The 17,006-nt window shown below is 45.6% G+C and overlaps 1 protein-coding gene across 4 annotated transcripts in view; it reads left to right on the top strand.

Moving 5' to 3' along the window:
• The window catches only part of SMURF1 (SMAD specific E3 ubiquitin protein ligase 1), a 133,975-nt gene that overhangs the window by 102,011 nt on the left and 14,958 nt on the right, over positions 1-17,006 (top strand). For 3 of the 4 annotated variants that reach the window (XM_064296040.1, XM_064296039.1, XM_064296038.1), the window contains 10 exons: positions 131-372; positions 1,067-1,151; positions 2,726-2,872; positions 3,945-4,143; positions 5,855-5,958; positions 9,839-9,953; positions 10,899-11,077; positions 12,095-12,232; positions 12,965-13,085; positions 16,549-16,750. In XM_064296040.1, the coding sequence (XP_064152110.1) occupies positions 131-372; positions 1,067-1,151; positions 2,726-2,872; positions 3,945-4,143; positions 5,855-5,958; positions 9,839-9,953; positions 10,899-11,077; positions 12,095-12,232; positions 12,965-13,085; positions 16,549-16,750 (1,532 nt within the window). Of the gene's footprint in view, positions 1-130; positions 373-1,066; positions 1,152-2,725; positions 2,873-3,944; positions 4,144-5,854; positions 5,959-9,838; positions 9,954-10,898; positions 11,078-12,094; positions 12,233-12,964; positions 13,086-13,287; positions 13,449-16,548; positions 16,751-17,006 lie in introns of those variants that run through there. The other variant, XM_064296041.1, reaches the window with a different exon arrangement.

Raw genomic sequence — 17,006 nt, 5'->3', positions numbered from 1 at the left:
GACACTCTAAATGACTGAAGGAAAGCAAAATAAATGCAGGTGACAGCATCACATTTAATTTTAAGATGCTAACGTGGTGACTTTTAAGGCTGAATTCCCACCCGAATCGCATCCTTTCTCTCTCTTCCAGAACGGTGTATGAAGACTCCGGGCCTGGGAGGCCACTTAGCTGCTTCCTGGAGGAGCCAGCCCCTTACACAGACAGTACGGGTGCTGCTGCTGGGGGAGGCACCTGCAGGTTTGCGGAGTCCCCAAGTCACGATCAGAGACTTCAGGTGCAGCGACTCCGGAATCCTGAGGTGCGAGGGGCCCTGCAGACGCCACAGAACCGCCCGCATGGCCACCAGTCCCCCGAGCTGCCTGAGGGCTATGGTGAGAACTCTCCCCCAGTGACCATTTCTTCAGAAACTTGTGTGTGCCTTGCCTGCTGAGGGCTGTGGTCTTGTGTCATGTCGAGGCAAGAGACTGGAAAAAGATGGTGACAAATCTTGCTGATCGTGAACTGTCAGCAATTGCACCAATCTCCTGGTTCAGAAACTGTGTGAAAATGTCAGTTAAATTAACACCACAGACAATCAGATGCTGGGACTAGGCGAGGTCTTTGTGGTGCTCTGTGGTTTTAGAGTGGAAAGGACAGCATGGGGTCAGAGTGAAATGATATCTGACACCACAGAGAGAAGCACCAAAATGAAGAAGGAACGAAATGAAGAAGGAACGTACCTTAGCTGTGGCAGGCAGTACCAGAAGTCACAGCATACAGCCATAACAGAGGTCACAGGTCAGCACTGAGGGCTGGATGCACACAGAGCAGGCTCACCCAGGGACCAGCTAACAAGGAGAGTCATCTCTCCAGGTGTTCCGGAGAAAGCAAGACAAGCCCAGATGTTTACGTAGGGGCTGGTGGCTTGAAGTCAGGCAGAGTTAGCCACCGCCCTTTCAGGTCCTTTTCTCTGTGCTTTTAGAAAATATTGACAGGAAGCTTAGACTCTTGGCAAAGATAACTGGCAGGTTGGTTGAAAACTCCTCCCTGAATTGGACTAATGATATCCCCCAATTTTTTGTGCAGAACAAAGAACCACAGTCCAGGGGCAAGTTTACTTTTTGCACACACAGACGGGCGTGAGCACGTGGCATGACCCCAGGATACCCAGGTAGGCGTTCTAGGTTGTTTATGCGTCATGCTCTCTAGCCCTTGCCTGGATCTCCCAGGTATGGGCGGTCTAGCCTGTGAGGTTTGAAAATGTAAACTTTGAAGAGTGGCAGCAGGCCAAGGGCTTCTGTACCTTGGGTCTTCCCTGCAGGCCCATGTGTGTGTCTCCAAGCCCAGCGCTGCCGCCCCCTCCAGATCTACCCTGGTCACAGCAGCAGCTGCCGAGACACCGAGTGGTCATTTAGAAAGCCATCAGGTGTCTTGAAATCAGATTATATCACCAAAAGGACCTCTACCCCTAGGTTACGTTGAATGGACTCTATAAAGTTGATCTTATTTGAAAAGCCAGTACACCTTTAGAGATGTGTCGCTCTCATTTTAAACTAAAAATATTGATGTATGAAACCACGTGGTGTTTGGGATTTGCTTCAAATAAATTGGAGTGGGGAGTTGCTAATTGTTGAAGTTAGTTACATGGGGATTCATTATCTTCCCTACTTTTTATATGCTTAGAATTTTCTGTAATAAAAAGTTTTAAAGAGCACATAAAGACATAAGGACTGCCCACACCTTCCTCCCTTCCACTTTACTATTCCTTTTGTCTCCATCCCTCGGGGGGCAGCTCCTGGGGGAGATGACACTTTTCTATATGAATTCCTTCTCCAAGGCCATACGTGGAGCCCAGGACAGAGAGACCCTCCACCGCACCCCTCCCTGTGACAGAATTAAGTTTGCTTTGCTTTTCTTAACTCATTTATTTTATGTTATTTTTTGAGAATAGCATTACTACCTAGTAACATGTATAGTAATGCTCATTTCCTTTTTTATTCATCATTTGTTTCCTCTGAGCATAAGCCTCCTGTCTTTCATTTTCCCCATCTAGGTTGACTTTACCATTCAATACCTATAATTTGAATGGTGATGTTACCTGTGAGTGACTGAGGTATCTCTCATGTGCCCACTGTACCAAGTGCCAGGGCTTTGCGCTCATTAGAAACTGTCGTGGTCAGTCACATGAGCTCCCATAGGTGTGGGCTGTATTGAAATAGTCAAGAAATCAGGATTAGAAACACTCACTTAACAAAAGGCCAGTGCTGAAGTGAGAACACCTCTGCCCGATGCAGCCGTCTAGAACTGTGCACGTCTGAACCATGTGACTAGGCCCTGTTAACTTTACAACACTGCCACCACCTGGGAGCTTTTCAATGGAGAAACCTTTCTGGCCTTGGGTGTTGAATCTGTCTTGTGAATTCCAGTAGTCTTCTGACAGCATTCAGATACTTCTACTGTTTTTGTCCTCTTTACTATAAGAAATGACATTCCCTGGCAGACCCCGTTCCCTATCATGGTCAGGAGCACAGAAAGGCCCATGTTTGTGTCGGAGTCGGCTCTTGCCGGCAGCACGGTGGGGTGGGCCCAGTGGAGGTCTGGCGTAAGTAGCACTGTGGTTGCCCATCCCAGCAGAACTGGACCACAGACGCCTTCATAAGGAGCCTGTGGCTGCCTGTGGGGAAGTTTTGCTCTTTTCCTCTGTGCTCAGGTGGACCAACCTCTCCGTGTCTTCCATTCTGGTAGAGACCTTAACAGTGTGAATTGTGATGAACTTGGACCACTGCCACCTGGCTGGGAAGTCAGAAGTACCGTTTCTGGGAGGATATATTTTGTAGATCATAATAACCGGACAACCCAGTTTACAGACCCAAGGTTACACCACATCATGAAGTAAGATTTTTTTTTTTAAACTCTCTGTTGGCCTCATATGTGTACAGTTTAATGCTTAGGACTAATATTTTCTTAGTTTATCTGCTGCACTGTTAGTGGAGAATAAGCTTAAGCAAAGTATGATCAACTCCTCAGCTACCTGCAAACCACGCTTAAGCCATATGCTGCTGCCACCCTTCCCTTATTTGCTGTTTAAATGAAAGCCGCAGAGATGCCCGTCTAGGCAGCTTCATGGCTCAGCCTCTGCACGCAGCATCTAGTGATACCATGGCCCTTAGCGGGCTCGCGGGGAGAAGCAGTGAAGGGGGTTCCCTTCATGCCCATTCAGCACTCCAGAGGTGCTGGCCACAGTCAGATGGGACTTGCCGGGGCCTTCTCCCACGCCTGCCATTCCTGGGTCATCTGGAGCTAGGAATGAGCTTGGGTCCCACGTTCAGGGCCCTGGGCTTGTGGTGTTCTCAGAACAAAACAGCATACACAGCTCTCCAATCAACAGCTGAGGTGAGTGGCAAGATGTGAACAAGACAAATGCCACTTGGTCGCTCTACCAGTCCTAATCCTTTTATTTTCCTGGAATTTGGCTTTTAATGAGTGGGCATAGAAATGTCCTGGTTATAACAATGAAGAAGTGTCACCGTGAGGTTTCACTTGAGTTGTTTGCTCTTGTGTGCACTGCCTCCACCCTTAGATCCTTTTAAAATTTTTCATGTCAACTCTGTCACTTCTACCTGCCGTAGTGCATCTAATAGTGTGCTGGTCAGTGTCACAGGTATGTACAAAATGCATGACACATGGCAGCAACTTGTTTTTATTTATAGCAGTGATGATGTATGAGATAAGAGTTGCTTAGAAGCGGGTTGTCTCCTTTACTGTACCCTACACCCATATTTGGGCTGTGGTGGCTGTCAGCAGTTCTTACATAGCTATGTACACAGTTATGTGTTCAGGGGAGATCCCCACCTGAAATTCTGTATGATAAACTCTTGCTACCTCCTTCTGTGTGAGGGGCGGTGCTCGCAGTGTCCCCGACCACAGTTTTTGGAGTGACTTTGATGCCTTTCTTCTTCTCAAGTCACCAGTGCCAACTGAAGGAGCCAAGCCAGCCGCTGCCGCTGCCCAGCGAGGGCTCTGTGGAGGACGAGGAGCTGCCCGCCCAGAGATACGAGAGGGATCTAGTCCAGAAACTCAAAGTCCTCAGACACGAACTTTCACTGCAGCAACCCCAAGCTGGCCACTGCCGCATTGAAGTATCCCGAGAAGAAATATTTGAGGTATAGACTTGAGTGCAACTCACAGCGAGGCAAAGACTCTTCATTCCTTAATACACAAACAGGCGATGCGGCCAAAGGAACCACTTCCTGAGTAACCGCTTTGTTTTAAAGGAGGCGGCTTTGCCTGTACTGCCCTGTAAGCCAAGTCTGCATTTCAGGGAGCTCTCCTTTCCGTGTGGTACTTCAGGGATTCATTTCGTTACTAAGCCAAATGCCGGAGTCTGTCAGGACCACAGCCTGTTCAGAGAGAGGGAGCTGTATTGTCTCCTGTGGTGAACCTGCAGATTTGTGCCATCCAGTTGATTCTGACTCACGGTGATCCCACGTGTTACAGGGTAGAATTGAACTCCATAGGGTTTTGTTGGCTGTAATCTTTATGGAAGCAGATCGCCAGGCCCTTCTTCCACCACTGAATGGGTTAGAACCACCAACCTTTCGGTTAGCGGTTGAGCATAAACCATTCGCGCCACCCTGGGACCTACTAAACGATGTTGTAAATCCCACAGTCTGCACATTTTCCTCAGAATCTGTCATTTCCTGTGCTGTCACCCTGCACGGAAGTTCATCTAATGTCACTTCCTTCTCAGAGACGCTTAGTGGCCACCCAGTGCCTTCTCTGGAAATAGGGAGAGCAGATGGTTCCTGGGAAGGTGTGAACCCTTGATTAAGCAGGCACACCGCTCTCTAGGGAGAAGGTGATCCTAGGGTAAAATCCTAATGGTGTTTGGGTCACATCCAGCCTTCCTTTGTGGAGACATTGGCAGAAATTATGAAGTGAGACCAAGTAAGAAGTGAACGCAGATTCTCACTACATTCCGACAGCTGAGGGAAGCCCTGGAGGGTGAGAACCACCTCAGCAGGGAACTGGGTGCCTTCCCCCAGTGACAGGCGTCAAAGAAATGCACCAGAGCCATTGTACTGTGTGCGGGCGTCAGGTACAGTGCCCCATTTGGCCACTGAGCCATCTTTAATGGTTGCCAGGGACAGGAAAAGAGTGCACTTACTGACATTTTGCTGCTAGATGATTTCCACTCAGCATCCCCTTTCCCTGTGGGGGTGGTAGGGCTTGAGTTACATTACACTTAAAAGTACGAGAAGCTTCTTAAGTGCCTTATCATTGAAGCCATCTACAGACATTTGGGTAATAGTTCCACTTAAAATGCTGAATGGGGGAAATGTTAGGCTGACCACATGTTTTCTCCGCTTCAGGCTAAGCTACTTTATGTCTTACTTAAAGCTCTTTTTGCTTTTCTACTTAACGGGAATCTTGTGTGGGTGTTCACCTCACATGTACCAACAGGCTCAGAATCCTTTTCATATTCAGACTTGGTGATGACATCTTCATTTTGGTTACAATATATAAATGGTTTATAAGGCACACTGAAGTTAATTTACGTAGAGAAAATCAACTCTGGTGAGGTTGTTGTCCTTAAGCCCTTAGTGATTGCACCGAAGACAGATGTTTTCCTTTGGGTAGTATTACCCAGCATGGTTTGTTGTCTTGTGTTTCTGAGGGAGAAATTGTGGAAGAAAAGATGGTGGAAGCAGCAACGTACTAGATGCCAAGTCAACATTCTGAATAGGAACCAGATAAAACTCAGACTCCAGTGAAAGCCTATTTTTAATTGGGCTCCATTATCGGTAACCTGTAATCTTTTACAAGTTGGAGAATAAGAAAAGTTCTCTCTGAAACTGTAATCTTTATATGTAGGAGTCTTATCGCCAGATAATGAAGATGCGGCCAAAGGACTTGAAGAAACGACTGATGGTGAAATTCCGAGGGGAAGAAGGTTTGGACTACGGGGGAGTGGCAAGGTGAGATACTGATTTATTCACTCTTTCTGCTGCGTGGATTTCAGCAAAGCTGTGGAAGGATACTGTCCCGGAAAAGATGTTTCCCCTTCCTTCTTAAGTGCCTTGTCACCGAGAGGAGCTGGGTGGCGCTGGTGCGCCCATCTGGCGCCGTCAGAACTTCAGGTCCGCCTCCAGGAGCTTCCTTGGTGTTCCTAAGGGTGTGCATGTGCCAGCGTCTGCTAAAACCTGTCAGGACGTACGTGATCTTCACCATTAATTTGCTTCTTGAAAAGCTAGGATTCAGCCCTAAAGCTTCCTGCCTTCTGAAACACGGAGAGGGCTTGCTACTGCCGTTAACGTGGGCCTTGCTTTCCCATCAGAAGTCTTCCAGGGAGAGAGGTAGAAATGGCATTTGTGTCAAAGAAATTTTAAAAAATTCAGTTTTGAAATTTTGGTCAAGGTAACCCATGCATGTTATTAAAAACAAAAAACAGGGCCCATATGTAAAAGCTGCTACTTCCTGTCCTACCTCTTTTCACCCTCCAGACAATTTTTTACTCTTTTAGCGTTTCTTCCGCTGGGTATCCCTATATCGCTAAATTGATCGAGTTCAGATACTGCCTACTGATTTCATAGCTTACAGTCCTAGAGACAGTAATGGTGGTGGTGAGGGCTGAATTTAATAGTCTCACCTCCCAATTCAGTAACATTAATATTTTTGATTCTTCCCTTGTTTGTCTTTGTAACTTTGGGTAACGGGTCTCATATTTTTCTTTTATTGCCCACCTATTTGTCCTTCCCACTCCCTTACTTCTGGGAGATTTCTTCAACTTGCCCTCTAATGCTTCTATTTTTGTTTTTTAAACCACTATAACACAGTAATTCATTTAATTCCATTGCAATACAGTATAAAATGAAAGAATAAACTAATGTGTCTATAGCACAGTTGAATTAAAGGAGAATACCCTTTCGTGTGCCCTTGTAAGAACTGTATTTTTTCATTAATCATTAAATATTAAGATGCTACTGCGTACTAAGTACTAGGATACAGTAGTGAGCTAAACAACGTGTTCTCTGTCCCCTTACCCCGTCTGTCCCCCAGACAGAGGAGCTCTCAGTCTGGTGAGGTTCAGGCAGTAATCACAGACTTACTCAAGGAAATGTAAAGCAGTAACTCTGACAGGTGCTACAAAGGCGAGGTCAGTGATCTGTGAGGTCGTGAAATAGTGGCCCTATCTGGGGAAGCTGGGATAGGAGAGCCTCACACCTTTGCAATTTAGAAAACACCAGCAAACTCTTAGCCCTACAGTGGTTATCCCAAGCAAACATACATTCCAATAAGCATATAGAGGTTTCATTCAGTTTCAGGTTGGAGTTGGGATTTCTTCAGCAGCCGGAAGAACAGAATTAAACAGAAAAATTTCCAGATATGCCCTTTGGCTCTAGGACAGAATCATTTAACTTCTTCCCCATCACCGCCATCACTCCATCTCACTGCCTTCCCTCACTTGTCCTTGAGCCCGGCTGGGATAAAGGGTGTGCAGCCTCATTTCCTAACCGTGAGCCCACCCTCGTACCACCTATTCCTGGGAAATGGGAGGCATTCTGCTCAAGATTGCCCCAAGTTTCTTCCTTAATTGATTCGAGAAGCCATCTTTCTTTTGGCAAGATGTCACTTCTGTTTTTCTTTGACACACTCATGCCATTTCCTGAGAAGAGGTTTGGGCTGTCTGGCCCCCTTTCAGGTGGGAATCTTCTTACTCGGTTGTTTGCATTTGTCCCAACAATTCAAGTTGAACTATTTCCATGTTCTCTTCTCTGCTTTTTCTTTCATAGGCTCAAAATGCCTCAAGAGTTGAGTATCTCAGCCTGTCCCGGTTTACATTATTCTTTTGCACAGTTGGCAGGCACGTGCACATGAACAGCTTGGTGTGGTTTGATAGGAGCTATAGTCCTGGGTTTTCCATGGTTAGCATGCCTTCAACCTGGAGATGAGTCTTTGTGAATCTTCCTCGATTAACATGATGTTGTGGTGGGATAAGCTTTGAATCTTAGTCTGCCACTTCCAGTTTGACCTTGATTCTTATTTCACCCTCCAAGTCTTCTTGATCCACAAAGGGGGGTTACATCTACCTCAGAGAACTGTAGAGATTTCAGCTGGGTATAAGTATTCCGTGTGTGTATATGTATTAATGATCCAGTCCAGGAGAAGCAGTCTGTGCTAATTTTCTGGGTTTGGCCCTGAAGCCATTCCTTCTCTTGCTTTCGCTGTGGAGTTATTAGCTCTTCCTCGCTACTTCTGGAACACACCTAAGATGCCTCTTTACCTCGGCCATGGCAACTGTCAGAATCTTTGCCTGTCATTTAATCACTTCCCATCTAGACTATTGCAGGTCCTTGGCTTTTTAAAAAATGATTTCTCACGAATCCAAACTCAAAAGCTTGGAGGTGAATCAGAGTGCTGTAGTTGAGCAGTTTTGCCTTTCTAGAAAAGAGGCTTTGTAAGACTTGGCGCCTCGTCCCTTCTCGCAGTTCTTCCGTTTTTTTGCCTTTGATACATAATGCTGTTTTGGTCTGATCATTTTTTGTATATTTTCAGTTTCCCTGGACAAATGTTCATGTTTGCATTTGTGCTTATTTTCCATATTCTGTCTCAGTTTCATTCACTTGAAAGAGTAAGAAATTTCCAGATAAAATTTTGGGCCGCTATCTTACTGAGATTTATCCATTTGAAAAGATTTTTGAGTAGAAGACCGAGAGGCTATTTGTGGGTCTGCCATACATGTTTTTATAAGACCCCCCCATACCTGCATAACCTGCCCAAAGCAGCTCAGTCCTATGCCTTCTATTTAGAAGGGCTTTTTGTTTTTAATTTTGGTTTTTTAAAATAGTTTTTATAATGAAATAGTTCAAATATAAAGAAATTCAGAAAATAACTCACGCTTATGTACGCCACCCAGATTTTTAAGCTCTTAGAATGTTTTTAAGTTTTAAACTAGTTTTTAATTTTAAAAGTGATAAATGTTCAGGGTAGAAAATAAGAATTCAGCAGACAGAAAATCATGTCAGAATTGGGCAAGAGTCACTTTTAAACTCCCTCCCCTGCCTCCCTAGGCTGTGACATGTTTTCTTCTTATTTAAAACCTTAATAATACATTTACTGTAGAAAATTTAACTAGAAAGAAGCAAAAAAAAAAAACTGAAAATGACCCGGAATTCTAATTCCCAAGTTGACTACTCTTAACAGTGTAGTGTGAATCCATCTACTGTCTTTCGGTTTTACGTGTTCTTCTATGTTTTATGTACGTATATATGTACACACACACATAAAATAGAAGTGGGTCATACTGGTGTTTGTTACACTTTTGTCGATTAATACCACATCATCACCTGGGATTTTGATCTTTGCAAAGTATCAGAGAAAACCTTAGCTGAGAGGGGCAAGAAAGCTAGTGAGTAAACCGCTGCGAACAGTGTCCTTCTAAGATGTTACCACTTCTAGTCCACCGCCATCCTCTCTCAGCCTCAGTTTTGTGGCTGGGGTCTGGGTCATTCTTAGGGAATAGCAATGACTGGGTATTCATGAGTTGCCTCTGGGTGTTCTTCTAAATACTGTGATTTTAGCTGATAAAATCGGTGGCTGTTGTATGTCTGAGGCAAGAAGATCCATTTCTGATGGTTCCGGAAGCGAGCTCTCACTTTATTGGGCACAGCTGCATGTTCTGGACAAGCCATGCTCTCCGAGCCAGTGTCCTCCCACACCGCTCCCTTCAGGCTACTACTGGCACCCTTCTAGGCCATAATGGACCAATCCCCTTTCTTGAGAAAGGGATAAAGTTGTTAAGATTTAAAACTAGAAATTGTAGCACATATAAAATGCTTTTGTTGTGGTTGATCCTAGGGAGTGGCTTTATTTATTATGCCATGAAATGTTGAATCCATATTACGGACTCTTCCAGTATTCTACTGACAACATTTACATGTTGCAAATCAATCCAGATTCCTCAATCAACCCTGTAAGTACTGAAGCATGAAGAGGCTGGGAATTTAGTGGGAGATGTTTTAACTGGCTTTTCAGTTGCAGTCTCAGTTCTTGGTTTCTTCAGTGTAGATATGTGCAGATACTGTGGTGTGTGAAGTGATTGTTAGCCGTCCTGGGTGTTCTTCAGTGATTGGGATCATTGGTATGTTGTCTTCAATGAGAACGAGGGTGAAATTGAGCTCTGTGTGTACTCGAAGGGCTTTACTGCCCTTGAGAGATCTCTAGGACGATTACCGTATTTACTGAGAAGTCAAGGAGGAGCTCTAGTTGAGCATTCAGATATGAAAGAACCTTTTACCAACATGGAGACTAAGTTTTGACTAACTCTCTGAGATGATTATAATTCAAATTTACTGGTAGAAATGTGAGGTTGGCTCCCTAGTCAAAAATAGAACAGCTCTGGTTTTAAAATGATTTGTGACTTCTTCATACTTATTTTCTTTCTTGTGGGGTTGGAGGAGGGATGATGGAGGGAGGCCGGAGTTGCCCCTTGCTCTTCATTTTCCTTTGAGTGCAGTGGGCACCACGCTGTGCATGAGCGACCTGTGCCGTCCACGGGGCCAGTGCTCAGAAGGGCCTGTGCTCAGGTTAACACATGGCCGTCACCGTGCTGAGACGTTCAGTGTTTCTGAACGAGGGGTCCTGTGTTTTCATTTGCACTGGGCCCCGCAAAGTATATAGTGATTCTGAAGAGAACGTATTTAGACAAAGAACGCACAAAGTGTTGTTCAGCTGATTTGTACAAAAGGCATGCTCCATGTTCTGACGACTGAAGCAGTCTGCTTCCGTCTGATCGTGGGTGACTGGTCGTGTCTGGATGCCTGTGGGACGGTTCTCCCAAGAAGCCTGGGGAAAGCTCAAGGTGCCCGCCGTGGCCGGGTATTTCCTAATGATTCGTACTGTCTGGTGCCCCCTACAGGACCATTTGTCTTATTTCCACTTTGTGGGTCGGATCATGGGTCTAGCTGTGTTCCACGGACACTATATCAACGGGGGCTTCACGGTTCCCTTCTACAAGCAGCTCCTGGGGAAGGCCATCCAGCTCTCGGATTTGGAGTCGGTGGACCCAGAGCTCCATAAGAGCTTAGTGTGGATTCTGTAAGTATGGAAGTGAAAAGTCATAGTTATCTGCCTGAGTGTAAGCGGAATACATTTGGGGTGTCTGTGCACATGTGTATATATTTTAGGGATGGGTGTGAACTGAGGAAGAAAAATAATGAAAAGCAGTGTATTACAACAAAACCAAAACAGCAGATTTAACGAAAAAACACTTACTTGATGTATATCCCTCACGAGGCCAGTTTCTCTTGATGGACTCTTTTCTTTTGCTGTTTTCTCACACAATTAAGGTAAGATCACAGATGTCAGTAGGGTGTGTGTGTTAGACATTCCCAGGTATCTCCAGGTAATCTGGAGAGGAGTCAAGAAAGTAACAAGACAAAATGAACACTTAGTCACCGTTGTTTTAGAATTACCCTGCACCCCTCTCTTAAGAGTCACAGGCACAGTGACATGGTGGACATCACAGGAGAAGGACCTGCTCTGGCAGAACGTAGGAGAAGCTGACGAGCAGACAGGGCCAGGCTCTGGCCACCTCCTGCCTGACATGTGCCCATGGGTGTTGGGCAGCCCAGCCTCCGTCCTATAGAAAGTCTTCCTCTATGTTTCAAACAATATGACAGACTAAGAAACCATTTGTTAACTTACAAGTCTTTTGTTTGAACTGATGCATTTGAAAAGGCTGCCTTAAAAAAGGGACCTAATACTAAAAGTGACCTGTTTGCCTAGTGGCTTTTCCCAGGGTGATTTCCCTCTGACAGGGTTCCCTCCTTCTTTCCACTCAGATGTGGTCACACAGCGGCGAGGTTGCTTTGTCTGATAAATCCCAGTGCTAGGGCTACCGTCCCCTCCGTCTAGGATGAGAAAGCCACTGTCTTCCGGTGCTCCCCCCTCTCCACACCCTCTGTGTCCACCAAGGCTCTGCCTGCCCTTGCGCTCTGGATCTGGCAGTCAGTGAACGCTCTCTCGCTTCCTGCCGGACTGTCCCGTGCAGCATTCCGCTGGTTGCACGTCGTGCCAAAGCTCTAATGTCCACTTGTGTCCTGCCTTGGACAGGGAGAACGACATCACCCCTGTGCTGGACCACACCTTCTGTGTGGAGCACAGCGCCTTTGGGCGGATTCTTCAGCATGAACTGAAACCAAATGGCAGGAACGTCCCTGTCACAGAGGAGAACAAGAAAGAATATGTCCGGTAATGTCAAGGGGGACATTGGAGATGTGGGTGGCTGCCTGGGACCACCTTGGGCACAACAGGTTCATGTTTAAATGGTTGTAGCTCCTTCGCTCCAGGCGCTGCTGTCTTGGGCAATGCTGGCCTGTCCCCGACGGCATTTGTGCCCAGAATCCCACTAGCAGGCTCCCTTGAGGAGCCCTGATGTAACCACGGTGGCATGTTGAAGGGACGAGTAATGACCCTAGAGGCCCAGTTGGGGGAGACTCTGATATGGTCACCTGGTATGAACGTGGAAAGCAGGAGCCCACGTGGAGGGAGGCTTCCTTGTGATCGGTTCCAAGGACGTCTCCTCTGTGGCCTGCTTGTCCACCTCTTCCTGAAGCAGATCAGTACAAGTGACTTAGGGCTTCTATCGTGTGGGCCTCTCTGTGCACAAGCTGTCAGCTCCAGGGGCATTTTTCACCCATCCTGTGCTGTTTTCAAATGGACTTTTACGTTTTGCCACCTGTTGTGACTGGTTAAGTCCTGCTCCTTATTTATATTAAGAATCAGAAGGTATGGTGGCATATTCTGATTAACTTGATAGTTAGGCCGGCAGCGCTGCTAGTCGGTGGGGTTTTGATCAGTTTGGCGGGTGGGGGGTGCTTACCTTCAGCCTGCAAGATAGGGATTTCAGAACCTCAAGTGGGGAATATTGTGTTTTGCCTGAACCACTTAGTATTCCTTTTAACTTGTGGCTTTTTCTCTCAGGTTGTATGTAAATTGGAGGTTTATGAGAGGAATTGAAGCCCAGTTCTTAGCTCTCCAGAAGGGGTTCAACGAACTCATCCCTCAGCACTTACTGAAGCCTTTTGACCAGAAGGAACTAGAGGTGTGTGTGGGACGTGCCAGGTCGGGCATGGAAGGGGTCAGCTGCAGCCGGAGGCCTTGGGGACACAGCCAGGGCGAGAGCGAGGAGGGGGCCTGAGGGGGTCTGTGCCCCTTTGTTACCAGCGAGGTGGGTGTCCACCTCGGTGGCAGTGACTCCGGATCATTCTTCAGAAGTTGTTCAGGACACTTATCCTGTTTTTCAGGATGTCTAGCAGTGAAGACTCTATAACCCGTCCTGGTAATCACCTCAGATCTAGAGAACGGTCTCGCGTCTAACCACATCCTCCGCTGCGTCAGCTCTGTTGATAACTCTGGCTATTATTAGAATAGGAACAACATGTTGCTGTCCTCTCATCAGACTTCATGTTCTTGAAAATAATGATTCATTCATCCCTGAGCCATCTCTGCTTGAGGCCAAACAGCTCGACCCTTCACATTTCCCCCTCAGTCCTTCTGCCACCGGGGAGAGAGCGGGCGCCTCCCGGGCTGAGCGCTTGCTCTGGCGTGGACTTTCTGAGCCAGCTGCGGAAAGCGTCTCCGTGTTCCGGACCTCGCGGAACCCTGGCTGCAGCCCTTCTTTCTGTTCAGGCTCTGACACCCACAGATCATCAATCCCTGCATGTCCTGGAGTCCCTGTGGGGTCTCATCTCCCTCCTCCCCAGCAAGGGGCAAAAGACAGACACAGGGTTTTGTTGTCCGATGACGTCACAGGGTGCCTGCCCGACCACTGTCCTCATGGGCTGTGCCCGGCCTGGGACTGGGGAAGGCTGAGTGGCCAGCGTCTTTCCTCCTGTCCCTGCTTCACTTGGACACGGCTGCTGCTTTGCTTTGGAGACCACGTTTTTCTCTATTTTTCTTATAACCTAGGATTTTTATTTTGTATTTATTAAAACCCATTTAGACCTATTTAGGCATGGATCTTCTTATATCATACTTGTACATGCAGAAGAAGGAAGATAAAAGCAGAAATTGAGTTGACTGTGGTAATCCTAAAACTTCTGTACAGTTAGGGCCCTATCCCTCTGAATCATTTTCTGAGTCATTTATCAATGTCTGCGTTTTCCTACAGAATTTTAATGAACACAAGACTAAATTCTTTTTCTTAACTCCCCATTGCCCCACCCCTGGCAGCCACTAAAAAAGTCTCTATGGATTTGTCTATTCTAGATATTTTATAAAAGTGGAATCACACAGTATTTGTCCTTTTGTGTCGGACGTATTTCACTTTGCATAATGTTTTCAGAATGCTTCATGTGGGGGCGTGCATCAGAACTCATTTCTCCTCTCAGCGGAGTAACACTGCACCGTCGGTGTAGACCACATTTGATTTATCCGTTGTCTATCAGTGGCCACTTGGGTTGTTTCCACCCTTGGCTATTACGAATAGCACTATGTTGAACATTGGTGTACGTGTTTCAGTTTGAGAAGTTGTTTTCAATTCTTTTGGGTCCATGCCTATGATTGGAACTGCTGGGTCATGTGGTGATTAATTCTGGCTTGAACCTTTTGAGGACCTGCCAGTGTTTTCCAGAGTGACTGCACCATTTGGCTTTCCCGCTAGCAGTGGATGAGGACTCTGATTTTTCTGCATCCTCATCGCCACTTGTTACGTTTTCATAGCAGCCATCTTCGTGGGCATGAAGTGGTATCTCACTATGTTTGTGATTCGCATTGCCCTCATGGCTAACGATGTCCACCATCTTCTCGTGCTTATCGGCCATTTGTATATCTTCTTTGGAAAAATGCCTATTTCAGTTCTTTGCCCATTTTTAATTGGGTTGTTAGTGTCATAACTGTTGAATTTTAAGAGTTCTTTCCGTATTCTGGATATTAAACCCTTATCTGATATACGGTTTCCAAGTATTTTCTCCTGTTCTTTTGGTTGTCTTTTTACTTTCTTGATAATGTCTCTTGATGAATAGAAGTTTTTAATTTTGATGAAGTCCAGTTTATTTTTTTTCTTTTGGTGCTGGGTTTTGGTGTCATAGCTAAGAATCTATTGCCTAAAAGAAGATCCTGAGGCATTACCCCTGTGTTTTCTTCTAAGATTTGTATGGTTTTAGCTATTAAGTTTAGGTCATTAATCCATTTTCAATTAATTTTTGTATACGGTGTGAGGTATGGATCCAACTTCAATCTTTTGCTTGTGGAAATCCAGTTGCCCCGGCACCATTTGTTGAAGAGACTATTCTTTCCCCTACTGAATCAATCTGTCACGCTTCGTGAAAATCAGTTAGCCAAATATGCATGGGTTTATTTCTGTATTCTCAATTCCATTCCACTGGTCTGTATGTCTGTCCTTATACCAGTACCATACTGTTAGGATTATTGAACAGTAGCTTTGTAATATGTTTTGAAATTGGTAAGTGTGAATCCTCCTACTTAGTTTTTTTTTTCAAGATTGTTTTGACTATCCAGAGCCCCTTGAAATTCCTTATGAATTTCAGGATCAGTTTTTTAGTTTCTGCAAAAAAGTCCGTTGGAATTTTAATAGGAATTATAACCTCTAAATGCGGCTTTAGGTAGAATTGCATCTTAACAATATTAAGTCTCCCAGTTTGTGAACATAAGCTGCCTTTCCATTGATTTAACCAAAACCAAACCTGTTGCTGTCAAGTTGATCCTGGGTCATGGTGACCTAAAAGTCATGGTAAACAGTGCCACAGGGTTTTCAAGGCTATAAATCCGTATGGAAGCAGACTGCCACATCTTTTTCCTGCAGAGAGGCTGGCTGGGGGGTTTGAACCACCATTCTTTCGGTTAGCCGAGCGCTTAACTGCTGTGTCACCAGGGCTACTGTTCCATTGATTTAGACATCCTTGAATTTCTTCTGGCGGTGTTTTATAATTTTCAGCATAAAGGTCTTTCACCTCATGGTTACACTTATTCCTAGGTATTTTATCATTTTAGATGCTATTATAAAAGGCATATTTTCTTAATTTCCTTTTCAGACTGTTGCTGTATATAGAAACACAACTGATTTCTGTGTGTGGATCTTGGACCCTGAAAATTTGCCAAATTTGTTTTTTAGTTCTAGTACTTTTCTTGTGGGTTTGTTGGGATTTTTCTATACAATAGTATCATATCATCTGCAAATAGAGATAGTTTTACTTCTCTTCCAATTTGGATGCTTTTTATTTCTTTTTCTTGTCTAAGTACACTGGCTAGGACTTCTAGTACAATGTAGAATCACAGTGGTGAAAGCAGACAACCTTGTCTTGGGTTGGGGAAAGCTTTCAGTCTTGAATTCACCACTGAGTATGATGTTCACTGGGTTTTTTTTAATAAATGCCCTTTATCATTTTGAGGAATTTCCCTTCCATTTATAGTTTGCTAAGTGGGAAGCCAAGTTTTTAACTCCTTTTCTAGAGTGGAGGTAGAGTTTATTGGGAACCTTTGAGGCACATCATGGTGTTAGCATACACTAACTAAAAGAAATGATTTGCCTTTAAACACCTTTGCAGTTGATAATTGGTGGCCTGGATAAGATAGACTTGAATGACTGGAAGTCAAACACGCGCCTGAAGCACTGTGTGGCTGACAGCAACATCGTCAGGTGGTTCTGGCAGGCTGTGGAGGCCTTCGACGAGGAGAGGAGGGCCCGGCTCCTGCAGTTCGTGACGGGCTCCACGCGCGTGCCTCTCCAGGGCTTCAAGGCACTGCAAGGTGACTGAGGTGGAGGCGGGGCCTTTGGCATCGGGGCAGCAGGAAGAACTGGAGTGTCGTGGCATTGTTGTTCTGAACCATCCTCTAGAAATGTCCTTTCATAACGTACAGGGGGCTTATCTGGCAGATGCCTCCAGTGAGCAGGGAGGTTCCTCCCTAGCACAAGATCATGGACCCACTCCAGGGCATGTGGGCCCCCACCCCCTGGCAGCTTTCCAAGATGCCGTCTGTGACAGGTATGGCCCGGCCCCCATTT

Source organism: Loxodonta africana, chromosome 12 (assembly GCF_030014295.1).
Source record: "Loxodonta africana isolate mLoxAfr1 chromosome 12, mLoxAfr1.hap2, whole genome shotgun sequence".
Classification (NCBI taxonomy): domain Eukaryota; kingdom Metazoa; phylum Chordata; class Mammalia; order Proboscidea; family Elephantidae; genus Loxodonta; species Loxodonta africana.
Note: the sequence above shows the minus strand (reverse complement) of the source record. Positions and strands in the feature narration are given on the sequence as shown.